This window comes from Fukomys damarensis, unplaced genomic scaffold (assembly GCF_012274545.1).
Source record: "Fukomys damarensis isolate Sample0158 unplaced genomic scaffold, DMR_v1.0_HiC HiC_scaffold_12, whole genome shotgun sequence".
Lineage (NCBI taxonomy): Eukaryota > Metazoa > Chordata > Mammalia > Rodentia > Bathyergidae > Fukomys > Fukomys damarensis.
Window position 1 is genome coordinate 10,281,024 of NW_022900924.1, and position 17,666 is coordinate 10,298,689.

At 38.7% G+C, this 17,666-nt stretch overlaps 1 protein-coding gene across 11 annotated transcripts in view; it reads left to right on the forward strand.

Annotated features, from left to right (window-relative positions):
- Cit (citron rho-interacting serine/threonine kinase) overlaps positions 1-17,666 on the forward strand; it is a 168,352-nt gene that overhangs the window by 82,226 nt on the left and 68,460 nt on the right. For 8 of the 11 annotated variants that reach the window (XM_010604064.3, XM_010604065.3, XM_010604068.2 and 5 more), the window contains exons 13-19: positions 872-991; positions 5,998-6,168; positions 6,420-6,470; positions 7,093-7,146; positions 9,077-9,217; positions 11,172-11,297; positions 14,638-14,733. In XM_010604064.3, the coding sequence (XP_010602366.1) occupies positions 872-991; positions 5,998-6,168; positions 6,420-6,470; positions 7,093-7,146; positions 9,077-9,217; positions 11,172-11,297; positions 14,638-14,733 (759 nt within the window). The remainder of the gene's footprint in view (positions 1-871; positions 992-5,997; positions 6,169-6,419; positions 6,471-7,092; positions 7,147-9,076; positions 9,218-11,171; positions 11,298-14,637; positions 14,734-17,666) is intronic. The other 3 variants (XM_010604072.3, XM_033762410.1, XM_010604073.3) reach the window with 1 other exon arrangement.

Below are 17,666 nucleotides of genomic sequence, written 5' to 3' on the forward strand. Positions count from 1 at the left end.
ATTTCAGACTTGCCTCAAATCAACTTTCCATTCACTAGAAACAATGTAGTGACAAGAAACTCAGCCTTTAAAACTCAGACCCTCTGTCATTATTTACCATGCGATTTTTGTTTTTTCTTTCCTTCACAAGAGTAGATTGTCTTCTCCATTGTCTTGTTAAATTTTTCATTCAGGTGTTTTTTTAATGTGCCCAATTAAACAGTCTTAAGAAGTTGAATCACACATTTTTAAAGTTTTTTTTTTTTTCCTTCTTCTCACAAGGGAGAGGAAATCTATAGAACGTGGCTGATTCAGAATAACTGCTATGTTTCCATTCCAGACTTGGCTGCCTTTCAGTGGTGGGTGAAGTTGTTCAGCTGTGTATTTGAGATATTTATTTCAGTGCCATGGAAGCATTGAAGGAAACTTACGGATGATAGGTGTCCAGGAAAAATTAGCCAGGAAGTGGAGATAGTTAACTGGGTAGAAGATGAAGTCATTTCTACTTTGAAAGAAGCATCTATATTTGAGAGTCCTTAAATAATTCATATTATACAAAAGACCAGATATTCATCTTGAGAGTGGTTGTAACAGCTAAGAGATCTTGTTGGTTTTGAGTCCTGAGCGTACAAGTTAAGTGTACCTGTGAGCACAGGCAGGTGGTGAGTTTCAGTCTGGATCCATCAGGTCATAAGCTCAAGATGATATTTCTTGACCAAGTGGTTTTACAGGATGAAAACTGGAATCCGCCACCAACCGGAAGTTACTGACTTTGGTTCATCAGCCGCGAGCATCCTGGTGTCTGCGAAGCAGCTTGCAGCTCCCTTAACGCATCTTTTCAACCAGAGCAGCCTCCATGGGGCATCCCTATTAAAATCTTTGCTTTCTGCAGAGCTTAAAGCGAAGTCTGGAGCAAGCACGGATGGAGGTGTCCCAGGAGGACGACAAAGCCCTGCAGCTCCTCCATGACATCAGAGAGCAGAGCAGGAAGCTCCAAGAAATCAAAGAGCAGGTATGACTGCTTGCCAAGAGCATTCTGGTGACCTGGCCAGGCCAGCCCAGACCTCTAATCTCAGGAGTGTTTGAGAGACAGGAAGGGGTGGCAGAGAAAAAGTGGCAGCAAAGGGAGAGCAAGAAAGGAAGGTCACTTGAAAACTTTAGATTTTCCATGGTGTGTGTGTGTATGTGTATATATATATCTCATACCGTGCTTGCTTATTCCAGCTCCTTTTGAAGCCTGCATTAATAACAATGTTGCTTTAGAGCAAGGGTAAGCAGACTTTGGCCTGGGGGCCAATCTGACCCACCACTTATTTTTTTGTGGCTCACCAGCTGGGAATGGGTTTTCCATTTTTAAATGATTGAAAAAAAGAAAAAAGGAAAGAAAAACAATATTTTATGACATGAAAATGTTATGAAATTTAAATTTCAGTGTCTATAAATGAAGTTTTATTGGAACACAGCCCCGATCATTCATTAATCTATTGACCACAGCTGCTTTCGTGCTACCGATGTGGAAGTGAACAGTTGTCCGGAGACTGTAGTTTACAAAGTTGAAAACTCCTTATTCTCTTGACTTTTTACGGAAAAAGCTGGTCAATCCCTGCTTACATTGTTTCGAAAGAAAATGAATTTTTTTTTTTGGTACCAGGGATCGAACTCAAGACCTTGTGCTTGCAAGGCAGGTGTTGTCACCACTGAGCTAAATCCCCGACCCAAAAATCAAATATTTTTGTAGCTTTTCAGATGCACTTTAATTTTTTGAGAAAAGCCAAAGTAATTTATGTATATAAATTTTATGTATGTGTATATTTTATGTATATAAATTAATAACTTAGAGAAAAGTTTGAACTGTTCAGGGTAAGCCAGAATTTACACGGCACACCTGAGTATTGAAAACCTTCGCCTGTGTGTTCAGAAAAGAGAATTTAGGCTTTTAAAACACTCACCCTTTCCCCCCCTTTCTAAAAAGGTTTTCTTTCTGGATGGCTCACTTTTATATTGCCTCATTGTTTCCTTTTTAGCATGGATTTTTCTGTCTTTTGAAGAAACTGTAAATAGAAACTTTAATGAAGAGATGGCAGTGAGTAATTGGAGAGCTGAATTATCAGCTGCCAGGCAACTCTCACTCACTTCAGAAAAATCTAATGGAAACACTGATGAAAATGAGCATTTTTGTCTCTGGGAAGCACAAACTTAGCCATCTGTGTGGCGTAAATGCAAGAAACTCCTACAAATAACTCAGTTCATTAGTTACACTTTAAAGAAAGAATGATTTGTCTTTGGGGGATTGTTGGAACACTGTCTTTGATACCTTAATATTTTTAAATGATGGGTTAATTTCTTCTTGCTTGATAAAAATGTTATAAATAAATATGCATAGGAAACTTTTCAAATGGATTATCAAGTTTGAAAAATACCAACGGGTATTGAACTTGGGTCCTTGCACTTGTGAGGCAGGTGGCGGAACCACTGAGCTACATCCCTGGCCCCCAACCAGAGATTTTGAAGGGCGCACATATACTTTGAGAAGTTGGCTTTGACAGATGACTCATGCCCCTTTTATCAACATAGCTTTTCATCCTTAAAATTTCAAGTGGTAGGATTCTTTATCTCCCGTTAATTCAATGTGTTTGGAAATTTTCTTTTGGGGACATCCTGGGGAAATGAAAGCTATACTTGGCCACCAGAGGGAGCCGCTGGTGTCCGCAAACTCCATAGAAATAGAATTATCGGGACATTTTGAAAAGGTGTATGCTGGGGTTTGAGTTCAAAGAAATGTCTTTTATGATTCATACCAAGTCAGCATGCATGTGGAGTTTTAGATTTAATGACTGTTAAAAGTTGCATGGTGGGTGGACTTCTCAGTTTCAGATTTTATTTCTCATTGGAAGAAGGTTATATTAAAATGACTTGTGGTATATTTTGTGAGAGCAGAATGTTTGCAAACCAGGAGAAAGCTTTTAATGCTTACAGCAAACTTCCAGTATTTGGTTTGGTTCCTCCCAGATTTGGGATTAATTCTCTGTTCTTCCTTTCAAACTAATTATTTGTACAACTGTTTATTTAAAAAAAAATTTTATTTCGACCTAGCTACTCCTTTTGGAGTATTTGAATGTAGTTTACAATAAAAACATCTAAAGGTCACAGTTTGATTCATACAGCATTGTAGCAATTGCTGATTCTTCCTCACCCCTCCTCCTCTCAGGAAAGGAAACAGAAGTATGGGTAACACAAAAGTCATTTGCAGCAAGGTTTCTGGATGACTAGGACCATGCACGCATAGTTCTGAAGGTTTATTCAGAAGACTTGCTTTAGATGGGCCATGAAAGTTGTCCCTGGTTCTCCATTCTGACCTGTTCAACTCATGCCCATAAGTGTGAAAACAGGACAGCATTCTCCACTGCCCTTAGAGACAGACCTGATTATGTTCTTTCATGTTTCTTCTGAAGCAGGGATTTGGTTAGCTGTTGGATTTATAGGATATCCTTGAAATCATACCATAATGAGTGAAGATCAACAAATGAGTTAGAGTTCCTTTTGCCATCCATGGCAGGCCCAGTGCATAAGAGCTCCAAGAACTGACAGGGATGTTGCCTGATCCTTGTCTTCCTTTCCCTCGGGGCTGACAGCTCTGGAGAGAAAGATGTCAGGGGCCGAGGGTATAGTAGGGGTGAGGATAGACATTCTGTCCTTGCTGTTGACAAAATACAAAAATTACATTCCTTCCTTGCTGGCATAAGTTTCAGAAAGAGAAGGAAGCCTGAGGATAGAAGATGCCTAAGACTTTCCTCCAGCTCTTTGCTACTTTTGCACACTGGAGTTTATATCTCTGGGAGGGCTGGCTTTTCCTTTGAACAAAGCAGGCTCAGGGACAAGGGACCATTGTACTTGTAGGGTGGCTAAAATGTTTTAGTTTTTTTAATTCAAAGGAAAAAATTGAGCTTTTAGGTTAAAGCCACTGTTTTTATAGGTAATTCAACATTTTTGTGTTTGAAGACAATTGTAATATATAACTTTATATACATATATAATAAATGTATGTACATAATGTATTACGTAATATACATATGTAATTATTTTTAATGGAGGAAGGGGTCAACAGAGGCCCAGGTCTGAGAGCCAAGAAAGTCACAATACATCCGTGGCTGGGGGGGGGCGGGTCTAGAACAGTGATGGCAAACCTTTTAGAGACAAGTGTCCAAACTGCAACCCAGAACCCACTTATTTATCACAAAGTGCCAACACTGCAATTAAATGTGAATACTGAGGTTTTAGTTTAGAAAAAACAACTCATACATTAACATTTTTTGTCTTAAAAATAAATAACATGCATGCCATAGGTTCACCAGCACTGGACTCTAGGAAAAGCCCAAGGAAAGGATGTACTGTTTCACTTATGGCTCCTACCCCACTCTGAGGGTTTAGATGATTGTGAGTAGTTATTAAGACCTTTGGTTATATCATCTGGTGTCACCTGCTTAGTATGCAGCACACAGGAAACCTGTGTGCCCATGATCTGGAGAACTGGCCTTCAGTAACTGTGCTTTTGGATGTGAGGGAATGAAATGGAATGAAATGAGACCCACACTCCACCTGGACTCAGTGTTTTACCTTCCTCTCTACTGACAACATGGGGAGAAATGTGCTTACATGAAGATCATCCAGTTTTTTGTAAGAATATTACTTTCCATTTAGTGTGTACTGAAAGATAGCCTCTTAAAATGAGATGAAGGGTCTATGTGAAAACCTATAATTAAAAAATAGAAATTTGTAATTTATTGGCTAAAAAACGTCCTTGCTAAATTAGTACCTTGCCAGTTTTTTTTTTTTTGAGAGTGGATCTTAGAGATATTATTGTGATTTAAGAGTGTCAGAAACAACTTTGCTTTAATTCCCTGTTCTTTTTATTTTGTGTTTTCTCCTTTCACTCCAGACATCTTGGATTTGATAGATGTTCATTCACAATCCTTGCACTTAGCTTCAATTTTACAAATGAAGGATATTTCTATTCTTGGTCCACAACTTTTCAAAATCATTCTCATTTCTTTTAGTAAATCCTCTCATGAATAAAAATCTCAATTCAGATGTTCTTTATTGATTTTAGAAATTCATTTTGGAGGGCTCAGTATTTAGCTCAGTGTTTCTGCTGCCTGCCTTGCAAGCACAAGGACCCAAGTTTGATCCCCGGTACCCAAAACAAAACAAAACAAATAAAAAAAAGAAATTCATTTTGGAAAAGATTGGGCTGTTTGGACCCCTTTAAAGGGTTTTTTACGGAGAACAAGATATTTCTTGCCTGCGAGTTTTTATTACAAGTTATTTTCTCCAAAGCCAGTGTTTTGTGACTCTTCCAAATTTCAGGGTGACTTGTAGTACAGGAGCAATATTAAGTTCATCCTTCAGTTTTGGGCCCAGAAAAATTAATGGTGAGAAACTGACAATGATGAGTTTCACCTTCCTGGATGTTTTCCATAGAGATTTCCCATTACCCTCTGGTGCTGTCTGAAAGGTTAATTTTAAAACTAGTACCATATCTAATTGTGTTAGGAGCACATGACTTCTAAAGGACAAATCTATAGAAATGATTATCCTTGGAGGAGAACCACACTTGAGCAGTTTATCTTCATTGAAAGAACAGTGCTGCCAGCTTTCCTGCTAAGTTAGAGCTTGAGATGCTGTGCATATTTTGTGGTGGTGTTTGTTCAGAGGCTCTTCCTGTCAGCACATGTGTTCCTGATGGATTTACTCCAGGTGCATGTTCTGTGTTAAAGCAGTTTAAAGATTTGATGTTTGTTCCTCTGTCCTCTTCCCCCAATACCCCTCTACTTTCCCCATCTGAAGTCTCTCTGGGTCTTTGTTTCCACTCACCTTCTCTCCATGTCTGTGGATCTGTCCTTTGCCACTCTGTCTTTAATGCACACCTTTCTGTGTGGTTGATGTCCTTCCATCTTCACTGTCTGTCATTTCTTTTCAGAGACTCTTGAGTTCACCCGTATTCCATTGCCTGCTCTTTAGGAATACCAGGCTCAAGTGGAAGAAATGAGGTTGATGATGAACCAGTTAGAAGAGGACCTTGTCTCAGCCAGAAGACGGAGTGATCTCTATGAATCTGAGCTGAGGGAATCCCGGCTTGCTGCTGAAGAATTCAAGCGGAAAGCCACAGAATGCCAGCATAAACTGATAAAGGTAGTCAACGGTTTTCTTTTTGGGTGCAATCATGGATGATCTTAGCAATATAGAAGACAGTACTAGCTTAAAGGATGTAAGTTTGAGAAATAATGAGAAACATCTTGGGAAATTCCTGGGCCTTTTTTTTTTTTATAGAGGATAACATCATTGTTTTTCATTATTATTTTGGTTATAGTGGCTAGGAAAGTACTGTGCAAGACTTTTAGGCTGTTGAGATTTTCTACTATGGTATATCTTTTTAATTACAGGCTAAAGATCAAGGGAAACCTGAAGTAGGAGAATATTCCAAACTTGAGAAGGTATATATTCAATGATTGGTTTTACTATTCTGGGTAGATTTTTTTTTAAAAAATTTTTCTGTCAGTGGCCAGTCATTGATTAGGAATACTTTTATAGTCGATGACATAAGCATTCCCTTCTAGCTTTATTTTATTTTTTGGTGCTGGGGATTGAACCCAGGACTTTGTGCATGCTAAACACAGGACTATCACTGTGCTATCCTCCTAGCCCCTCCAGGTTTGATGGTGCCCCCCTGGGTCACCATGTTTAGTTTATGCTATGGTTCTAAAAGAGAGCAAAGACTTCATTTTCATCTGTTTTCTCACAATAAGACGTAAACCCAGACACTTAGAAAAACATGTGAAAATTATTATTGTTCTAAGGCACTGGACCATTTTTATTCTGTTTTTACCATTTATATATTGCTAGTCCTAGAGAGATAGCTCACAGGGAGGTTTGCTCTAGAATTTGCAAAGACTTCCAAAGAACTGATAGGCCCCTGTTCTTGTTTACCTTTAGTAGCTTCTGGAAAACAAACCCAAAAGTCCCCGCAGAAACCTCAGGGAGATAGGACTGCAGTAAATGTGCAACATATTAATGTTAAATTGCCTTTTGCTTTATTTCCTGGGATTTTAATTCTAGATCAATGCTGAGCAGCAGCTCAAAATCCAGGAGCTCCAAGAGAAGCTGGAAAAGGTAAGCCTGAGGTGATTTTTCAGGAACTTAACCCCATTTCCACATAATTTTCTTTGCCTTGTCCTGGAGGCCTAAAGATGAAAGAGAATTAGTCACCTAGCACTGAGAAAATTGAAGGGGGAGTGAGCTACTATCTGAAAATATCAGAGTTCTGAATATAGTTTTTCCTTTCAAGATGCGTTAGCAGTCTTTATTTTTAAAAACCATTTAAAAAAAGGCCATGCTCTTTGAGTGTAAATCATACTATGACAGAACATAGGAGGTGATTTTTTCATGCACAGTGATCAAGAGGCCAGGCTTCCCAGTCTGCACTTTTGTAGAAGCCCGAGTTGTTCTCTACCCAGACTGCTTCCATCAGAAACACTACTTCCCAGAGGATGGAGCCTGGGTGGAGGATCCTTGGAGCCATCATAGAGTTATAGAGGGTGTGGGTTTAGTGGAAAGCATCTTGCAAAGTTTGTGCTAATGTCCCTACTTCTGTTTTTACATTTTGACAATTTGTATTGAATTAGGTTCCTCCTAGCTTTATGAAGGTGTAATTGACAAATAAAAACTACATATACATATTTATGGTGCATATCATGATGTTTTGATATACATATACAGTTGTGAAATGATTAAGCTAAGTAACGTATCCATCACTTCACATACTTGTGGTGAGGTGAGAACATTTAAGATCTAGTCAAAGCAATTTTTAGGCTTTCCCTTTATTTAAACACTAGAAATGTTTAAAGAAAGGAGCAGAGTGAATGTGGGACTGGGGCATGGTGTTCACATCAGAATGTTCATGCATAAGTTTGCTGGCTTGGTTTAATAGAGCTATGACTTTTTTATTGTGATAAAAACATAACATTAAATTACTATCTTAACTATTTCTGAGTGTATAATTTAGTAGTGCTACATATATTCATATGTTTGGGCACTAGATCACTGGAAATTTTTCATCTTTTAACATTGAAAGTCTTTTCCCAGCAAATATTAATTCCCTTTTTAATTGATCTGAATTAAAATTAACTCAAAACTGAAATTAAAAAAAAAAAATTTCTGGCACATTTCAAGAGCTCAGGGGCTGGGGATTTATCTCAGTGATTCCGCTGCCTGCCTTGCAAGTGCAACGTCTTGAGTTCAATCCCTGCTACCAAAAAAAAAAAAAATAGTAATAATACTGGCTAAAGAGTTCAGGCTGCACATGTGGCTAATGGCTCCCATGTGGGACAGTACAAGTCATTGGCGTTTTCTTGTAGTTTCCACTTTAAAAAATTTGATTTAGAGCAAATGCATGTGAAATTGTTGGTTTCATAAACTCACATCTTTCCTACAATACCTCAAGAGCTATAATATAACCCAAACTCAAAAAGTCAATAAATTCATAATTAACTTTGAGATTTAGCTTTTTTATTATAAATGTGGATTTGTGAATTATGAACATAATGACTGTTGCACTTTTTGAAAGGTATTATTTGAAGAAAAAAGTTTAAATTAGAGCTTTTACCTTGTTTTCTTCTTGTAAAAGTGTTACAAAATTCCCTGGGAAGATTAGCAAATGAGATATTTTAAAATAAGAAAATTATGGCCAGCAGTAAATACATTAATTCCTAGGGAGATCAATGCAGCCAGACCTTTTTGTTTGCATTATTTATGTTGCATCAATTTTAGATGCACATGATTGTCAGATGTACTATTATGTATCCCAAGAAAGAAAAATACTGTACATCAGTCTTATTTGTAGGATGTATTCCACATTCAGCCATGTTATAACGTCTACCTTAGTATGTATGAAATACAGAATAAAACAGATGCTTATGTATTTTTGAAAAATGGATATAATATATACTCAGTGTTGCCTGATTTTTCTCTTCAGGGCATTGTCACCACCTTTTTTCCATGAATAAACTTGGACATCTATGTCCTATACCTTTTTTCCTCATAGGCAGTAAAAGCCAGCACAGAAGCCACCGAGCTGCTGCAGAATATCCGCCAGGCAAAGGAGCGAGCTGAGAGGGAGCTTGAGAAGCTGCAGAACCGAGAAGATTCTTCGGAAGGCATAAGAAAGAAGCTGGTTGAAGCTGAGGTGAGCGGGAGTCTCCAGGTGGCCACAGACTGACACCCCACCCCACCCCCAGTGACCATGCGACTGATCTTGGCTGTACCAAGGGAAAGAAACTGCCAGACCATCACTTGCTTATTTTTGACCATACTGCTTCCTTTTAGAAGATCCTTTTGAAACTTGACAGGCTGGGAAACCTTTTCTCCCAAGAGGAAAGGAAGATCTGTCTCAGCAGCTCCAACTTGAAAGGTGTCTCAACAAAAGCTTTCCTGTCTGCCTGTTTTCCTCTGGCCTCCTCACTAATCTGGGAGAATTTATATTTATATAGGCTCATTGCAACTCTGCCTTTGACTTTTTCTTTCTCTTCCCTCTATGGTGCCTTACTTTTCCTCCACAATGTTCATAATGTATTAATTCTCAAGATTTCACCTCCGACCCATGTTGACAACTCTCAGATCTCCATTTTTGGGCCTTTTCTCTCTCTCATATTCTTTGTTGTTGTTGTTGTTAAAGTCATATATATAATTATCCTGAAAATATATGAGTACCTTTTCATTATGAAAACTTAAATAGTATAGACAAATATAGAGTAAAAGGTGACACTTCCCCTTTACTTGTCTCTGCTTCTCCTACCCCTTGGTGTTTGTCCCACAGAATGCTTGTGCTGTATTTGATGTCGCTGTACTATTGCTGGATGTTTGCATTTCCCCGTTACAGTCTGGGTGTGCGTCCACCAGCACATGGCTCTTTGGGGCCGTTCTCACCACATTCTTGGCTATCTTTCCCACTGCTCTCCTGAAATGCTCAATGGGTGCCTCAGATTTAGAGTGAACTCGGTGACTCTTGTCACCAGCTTGTTCCCCTTCTCAGTTTCCTCAGGCTTGTCAGGGCCACCAGCATTTTCTTGGTCACCCCAGTCTCGAGGCTTTGTATCATTTGCTTGTCCTTGACCCTGCTGTTCTGTGAGTCACACCGTCTTATAAATATACATACCCTGGTTCAGGGATTTGGCTCAGTGGTTCTGCTGCCTGCTTCGCAAGCACAAGGTCCCGAGTTTGATCCCCAGTACCAAAAACAAACAAACAAACAAATAAAAACATACCAAGAAAACCAAAAAACCCAATGCAGACACCCTATTTTTTTTCCCTTCATCCTTGTTTGCTGCCCTTTCTGCTTAACAAATACAGTAATTCTTGACCTTATGCTTACAGTCTCTTTTTCCTCCCAGATAGTTCATACAGCATCACAGACCCCAAGCACCCCACCTCACCCCAAACCCTTCAGGGGTCCCATATATCTTAGGTGCACCCTTGAGTCTGGTACGTAAAGTTCAACCGTTTGACTCACAAATGCTATCTTTCCACCTTTTCACCTGCTCTTTCCTGTCCTCTGCTCTTCCCACACCTGAGACATAAATTGACTGTTGAAGACCTCCATGTTTCTCCCGTGTGTGTGTGTGTGTGTGTGTGTGTGTGTGTGATGCATCCACTCCTTCCTCCCGTCTTCCCAGACTTAGACACCCTCACCGTCCCTCTCCAAAGCTCACTCCTTTATTATCCCACCACTTAGCTGTGTGGTTAAAAGCCCTCCCTGTCTGCTACCGCCCGCAGTACCTTGTAGCTGCTTGCCTTGTGGTTCTTTCCCCTCTTAACCTGTTGTATTTATTTATGTTTGTGTTATCTTTTCTAAGGGTGGGAAATATATCATCTTCCTCTGAGTATTTTCCATGATGCCTAATACGGTACTTTGCAGATAGTAGGTGCTTGGTAAATATTTGAATGAATGAATGCACTCTTGTAATCTATACAACGGTGCACCTGGATCGCAGAGTCTTATTTTCCTCGATGTTGCTTCAGGTGCCTGAAACTTTTCTTCCTGATTCGAGTGTGTGCTTCCTGAGGGCTCTTTCCCTCCATGCAGGTGATATGCCCATAGCGGTTGCTCCATTAAAACTCTCTGATTGATTCATGATCTACAGGAACGTCGCCATTCTCTGGAGAACAAGGTAAAGAGACTAGAGACCATGGAGCGTAGAGAAAACAGACTGAAGGATGACATCCAGACAAAATCCCAACAGATCCAGCAGATGGCTGATAAAATTCTGGTGAGCAGGAACAAAAGTTGCAAAGTTCACAGATAACAGGTTAGAGATTTAAAAGGGAAGGGGGTCAAAAGAATTAAATGCGATCTCAGGGGTGGTATCACCAAGTAGGTTAATTAAGAGAGGTGTTTTCAGTGTGTGCCATGTTGTAGGATAGTGTGAAAAACTGCCGATATTTTGTGTTTTGTTTGCTACTGGCTGGCATTTTTTTGTAGAATGTGCATCTGTTTTGTTTTTGTTTTTGTTTGTTTTTTTTGAGGTTAGGAGAGATTCTATTGGAAATAATAAGAATAGCTCCTGTATTTCTAGGAGGGGCATGGTTTTTGATACATTTTTATAGGTGTATTTACATTCTTCTTCTGGTAGCAGTGCTTTGTATGGCTCTTAGATTTGCAATGTCAACTTAAAAGGCTGTGGGTTTAGACCTTTAAGACCAAAACTCAAGATTTTTGCATTTAGAGAAGAAAGAAATTAGTCACACAGAATTGTTTTTCTCAGAGTAGTATTTGTCATAGATCCGTGCTCACCCACTCACTCTCTCTGCTACAGTTGGTTATTATTGTTATTTCTTCAATTTCCTTAGATGTAGCAGGTCTTTTTTTTTTTTAGGTTTCTAATCATCCTGATTCTGTCTCAGGTTCTGATGACCAAATTAACTTAATCAGGGAAGGCTTGGGTTGTTGAAGTTGCAGGTGTGTTGAAGTTTTAACCTTGCTAGTGGAGAGGGCAGCATCTTTGAAGGGCTCTCCTTGGGTCTCATTCCCAAAGCCAGAAATTTGATGTCATGTTTGCGAGACTCAGTGATGACCTGTAGTCCGTTCATAACCCTTCCTGTCCTGCTCCTAGGAGAGACTCGGGTAACTGGCTGTTCTTCTCTACGTAAAGAGGCGAGGTGGCGAGCAGGCCACTTCTTCTCTCTCTCTCTCTCTGCATCGCTTCTGGGAAATGAGGTGCCAGCAAATAGATGAACTCAAGAACGACCAACTTAAATAGTACTTAATATCAAATCCAACCCAACCCAAACATTTTGACGCTTGATTTATTTCTCTGTTAGTGTATGTTCATATTTGCTGTTCTTGAACAAATGGTAAAAGTGGAATTGGCTAAATTGTTTTGCTTTGACACCCAGTCTTTATTTGCACACAAAGGCAAATGTAACTGTTAGTCTACTTTTTGTGTCCTCTTGTTTCATCAGAGTTTCTCTGGACTGTTGTCAAGTGCGTGAATTTTATTGTGAGTACAAGTAGAACCCACCACTGCTGTCCTTTGCTTGATACAAACGAAGTGATTAACCCTGTTTAATGGTTTCTCTGTTTAATGGTGATGTGTTCATTCATTCATTCAACAAATATTTAATGAGCTTCTACTATGGGTCAGGCAATATTCTATGAGCTGGAAATATAGGCCCGAACAAAAGGATTTTTATAACATGACTGAAGAGTTGATCCAGTACATGTAGAAAAAGATATGCTTAAAAAAATGACAACAACAACAAAAAATGCCAAACTACCAAGTAGACTTTAAAATACCTGCTTTTCAAAGGTTCATTTGCAACTAAAAAATGTAGGCATATAGAGTTCTGTATATTGGGATTATGTGTTGCAAACTTCCACTCATATACAGGACAGAAATTTAGTGTTAGCGTTATTAGTCTTGTGTATCTAAGGTTTTGACATATTTTTAGATTCTGACTTTTGTGCTGTCTTATGAGGACTGAAACTAAGAAAAAAAAATGATTATGAAGTGATTTCTAAGTAAAAGAAAAAAGAAGCAGGTTTCCTTGTCTGAGTGTATCTTATCACCTGCCCGAGTACCTCTATGTTTGTGGCTTAACAGAAGGTGCCTTTTGCTCAAGAACCCTGTGCTTAGTTGCAGAGTTTCTAGGACATGGGCAAAGAGTAGTCCTTAATGCGGTTATATAATGATGACACTTGGAAACAGATTCCAAAATACCATTTGCCTTAAAACATTTGCTGTTCTGCTAAGAACTTTCAAAACAGATAATTGGGGTTCTCATTACAGCAGAGTCTTTTCCTTTAATCAAAGGAGCCATTGCAGGCAATCCTTTAGAGTGAGTATCATAAAGCCCTTAAAAATGTTTTTATTAATTAGAATCCTGTTTATATTCAACTTTCCAGTATTACATCTGTTAAATTGCAATGGATTTTGTGCACCTGGTGTTACGATTGAACATTTTAATGGTCCCTAAAGCAAAGACCATGCTTGCAGACTTTAGTATTTCAAAAGCTTAATCACTAACATTTTATGTGCGTGTGAATTTCAAAGTACTCACGCCCCATTTTATGGACATATCCTGTATAATTTCCTCATTCTTCAAAATTCTCGTAATTGCTTCCACTTCAAAGAAAAAATTCATAATAGTATGAAGAGATGAAAACTTGGAGTAATGACTCTTGATATCAGTAATTAACTAATGGGTCCAGATTCATAAGAATTAATTTAGATGCAGCTATCTGTGCATTTAGAGAATGTTTCGGTGAATTTAATACTGTCTTTTAAAAGATCATTTTATAATACATTGGCAAATGAATTGGTATAATTTTCAAATGAATTACAATTTTGTTTAAAAACAGAAAACAATAAAAGAACTAAGAGAACCTTAAATTTGAGCTATTTATGTTACTCCAGCTTCTCTTCCCATCTTTAGTATGTATGTGGGTATTTTCGTCATTATCAGTGTATGTTATGTTCGTCTTTGTTCCCCTTAGCATCGTTTCATATAAATATTATTCCACATGCACATCTCCTGACATTCATATTCTTCATATATGAGCCAGGTAAAATAATCATTCAAAACTCAAAAGTATTTGAATCATACCATTAGTCTTCCTTTTTCGGTAGGGTTCTTGAGCAATAATTTTGTTAATGAGGGAAGCACAAAATATTGTTTATCACCAGAATAAATTAAAATTATTTTTCTCATTTAAGGCTGTCATAACAGTGAGAATGGCCTGAGACTCAAGACAGTGGTCAGGAGCTTTGTACTGTGCTAAACTTTCAAATGTTGTCTTGTTATTCTTACTTCTCTATGTGAAGTTGAACACCTCTCTTTCTTTGACCTGTCACATTGACCTATTTCTGATCCCAAGCCTCACGGCCAACCTAGAGATGTGTATATTTGTGTGTGGGGACTTGGACTTGGGACATCCAGGGCCAAGGCACAGTGGTGATTTCCTTCCCAAGAGCCTTAGGCTAGTAATGGAGGAGCAGCTGCCTGTCATCTGTGGCACGTGTGCCAAAGTCATGTTTCCTGTGAGTGACTAACATACATTGGCTTTGTCCTTCCCTTTGCTCACCTGACCACCTGCTCTTTTATGCCCAGGAGTTGGAGGAGAAACACCGGGAGGCCCAAGTTTCAGCCCAGCACCTAGAAGTACACTTGAAGCAGAAAGAGCAGCACTACGAGGAGAAAATTAAAGTAAAGACACTTTCTGATCTTCCTTGGCATGCCTCCACTTGTGCTAGGTGGCTCCCTTCTCATCCCAGACACTTTTGGTCACATCTTGCTAGATTGAAGGAAGGATTGTTTGGGTCAAATGCTGTCCTAACTCTATGTGGAAGGCTTGGAGTTTGGGGTTAAAAGAAGAAAAAATTGTCATTATATGTTACAATTCTGCCGCTAATTTTTTAAAAACCTACTGTCATTCAGTCAATGATAATTTAGAGTTAGCCACACTTTAACCACATTTCTTGCTTTTAGTTTTCTTCCTGTATCTCAGATCTTGGTCCCTTTTTCCTTTTTTTGTTTGAAGTGTATCCTTGATAACTTTTATTAGTGAAGATCTGCTAGTGACAAGTTTTCTGTCATGTTTGCCTGAAAATGTGTTTATTTCACTCTCATTGTTGAAGAGACGTTGACTAGTGCTATAATTCTAGGTTAGCCATTATCTTTTTTAAAGATACGGTCCCTTGACTTTTGGCTTCTAGTACGGTTATTGTGAAGTCATTTGCCAGTCTAACTGCTGCTCTGTTTTAAAGTAATCCAACATTTTCTTTGGCTGTTCTTTAAATTTTCATTTTGTTTTTAATTCTTCTGAAGCTTTACTGTGAGGTGTGTAGATGTGGAAGTCTTTTTATTTACTGTGCTTGTGATTTACTGAAGTTTTGAATAAAAAAAAAGTCAATCCCAGGAAGTTAATGATCTTTGTATCTCAAATATTTTCTCTTCCTTTGTTTTTGCGAATTGGGTGTGGTATGTGTTAGGTCACCTCTTGTCTATCCTTTTTCATAGCTTTATCTCTTCGTTCCATATTCTGGATAAGTTCCTCTGACTTATTTTCCAGGCTCCTAATTCTTTCTAATCTATAGTTAAATCCATCTATTGGGTTTTTAATTTCGGGAATAGTATTTCTTTTTTTCTTTTTTTGGTACCAGGGATCGAACTCTGGACCTTTTGCTTGTGGGGTAGGCAGCCGAACCACTGAGCTAAATCCCTGGCATAGTATTTCTTATTTCTAGACATTTTATTTGGCCCATTCTCGAGGTTACTAGATTATTTAAAACAATATGCCAGGCGTGGTGGTACATGCCTATAATTCTAGCACTCAGGAGACTTAGGCCCAGCCTGGCACAACTTTGTGAGATCCTTTCTCAAAACACAAAAACAAACAAAAATACAATAGTTTTTGATTCCGTCTATTTATTTTCAAGTCTTTCTCCTGTCTTTCCCTCTGTCCCTCCCTCCCTCCCTTCCTCCCTGCTTCCTTCCCTCCCTCCTTCCCTCCCTGTCTCTACCCCCGCATCCCTGGCATCTATCTTTTCTTTCTTGAACTGCATCAAGCATAGTTGTTTGATGTTATGTATTTTGAAGGTCTGTTTTTGCTCTGTTTCTACTATTTGTTTTTCGTGGTTCTGATTTTGTTTTGTATGCCTAGGGATGTCCATTTTCCCTGGAAGATCATTAATGGGAAAATCATCATTTTTTAAGCCCTTGGGTGAAAATATGTGCTCATCTTAGGTGGATCTCAGGGCTTTGATTTCTGTCTCTTCTTGACCTTTGAGGTTATCAAAACTGCAGCTCAAGGCAGGCATAGTGGCACATGCCCATAATCCCAGCCCCCAGGAAGCTGAGGATTGCCTTGAGTTCGAGACCAGCCTGGGCTACATAGTGAGTTTAAGGCCAGGCTGAACTATATAGTGAGATCCTGTCTCAAAAAACCAAAACCTAAAAACTTCCCCCAAAACAACACTGAAGCACAAGTTTATTTGATTCAGTGAAAGCTTAGTTTAAAAACAGCTTTTGGAGTTATGCATGAGGACACAACCCTGTCTTCCTAGCCCTCTAGGAGGCTGTGGCAAGAGAATAGCAAGTTTGAGCCTGAATTAGGCAATTTAGTGACTTAGTAAGATCCTGTCTCAAAATAAAAGTAGATCTGGAGATGTAGCTTAATGTGAAGGTCATGGGTTCACTCCCCAGTACTGCAAACACAAACACAAAACAAAACCAAACCTTAAAACCAGCTTTGTATCATCCCTTTTCCTGCTTTTGCTTTCACTTAAATTTTATCCGAAATTTTTCACTCTCTTAACTTTTTTTTCTGCATTGAGTTTATTGGTACATTTTAGGTATACAGTAAAGTTACATTCATCATTGGGATCTTGTACCTTTACATGACAGGTCTTGGTTCTCCTTTTTCCCCCATACCCCTGCCCTCCCTTCACCCCTTCCTTCCTTCCCTATTTACAAATACTTTATTTCCATTTTTTCATTTTCTCATACTTTTTTTCTTTTCCCTTATTCCCCTACCCTTCCCACTTCCCCTACATCTTTAGCCCTTTCCTTCCTATGAAATGTTTCTGGGGAAAATGTTGTATTATCAGAAATGGATGTCAGCCTATTGCTATCTTTTTAAAATCACATTGCATTTTCTAAAATTCTCACTAAGCATTTTATTAATTCTTACATTCTTGAGAATCTGGCATTGGTCATATTTCAAATATCTCTCCCCCTTCCCAATCCAGAGATCCTGAAAGAGACTGTCGATTTTTGTGACAATCCCATCATGGATTTGGTTGGCATCCTCAGAGTGGAATGGTCCTTTCTTTTTTTTTTTTTTTTTTTTTTTTTTTTTTTTTTTTTTTAGTTTTAATTGAGTTTATTGGTACATTTTAGGTATACAGTATAGTTACATTCATTATTGGGATCTTGTACCTTTACGTCACAGGTCTTGGTTCTCATTTTTTCCCCTTGTCCCTGCCCTCCCTTCACCTGGAGTGGTCCTTTCTTGAGGAGTCAAACATGTCCATGATTAGCCATCATTGCTACCATCACCATTCTGGCATGACATTCAGTTACTTTCCATTGAAAGAAATTTGGGAAGATAATTCAGAAGTGACCTCAAAATGTTCTCC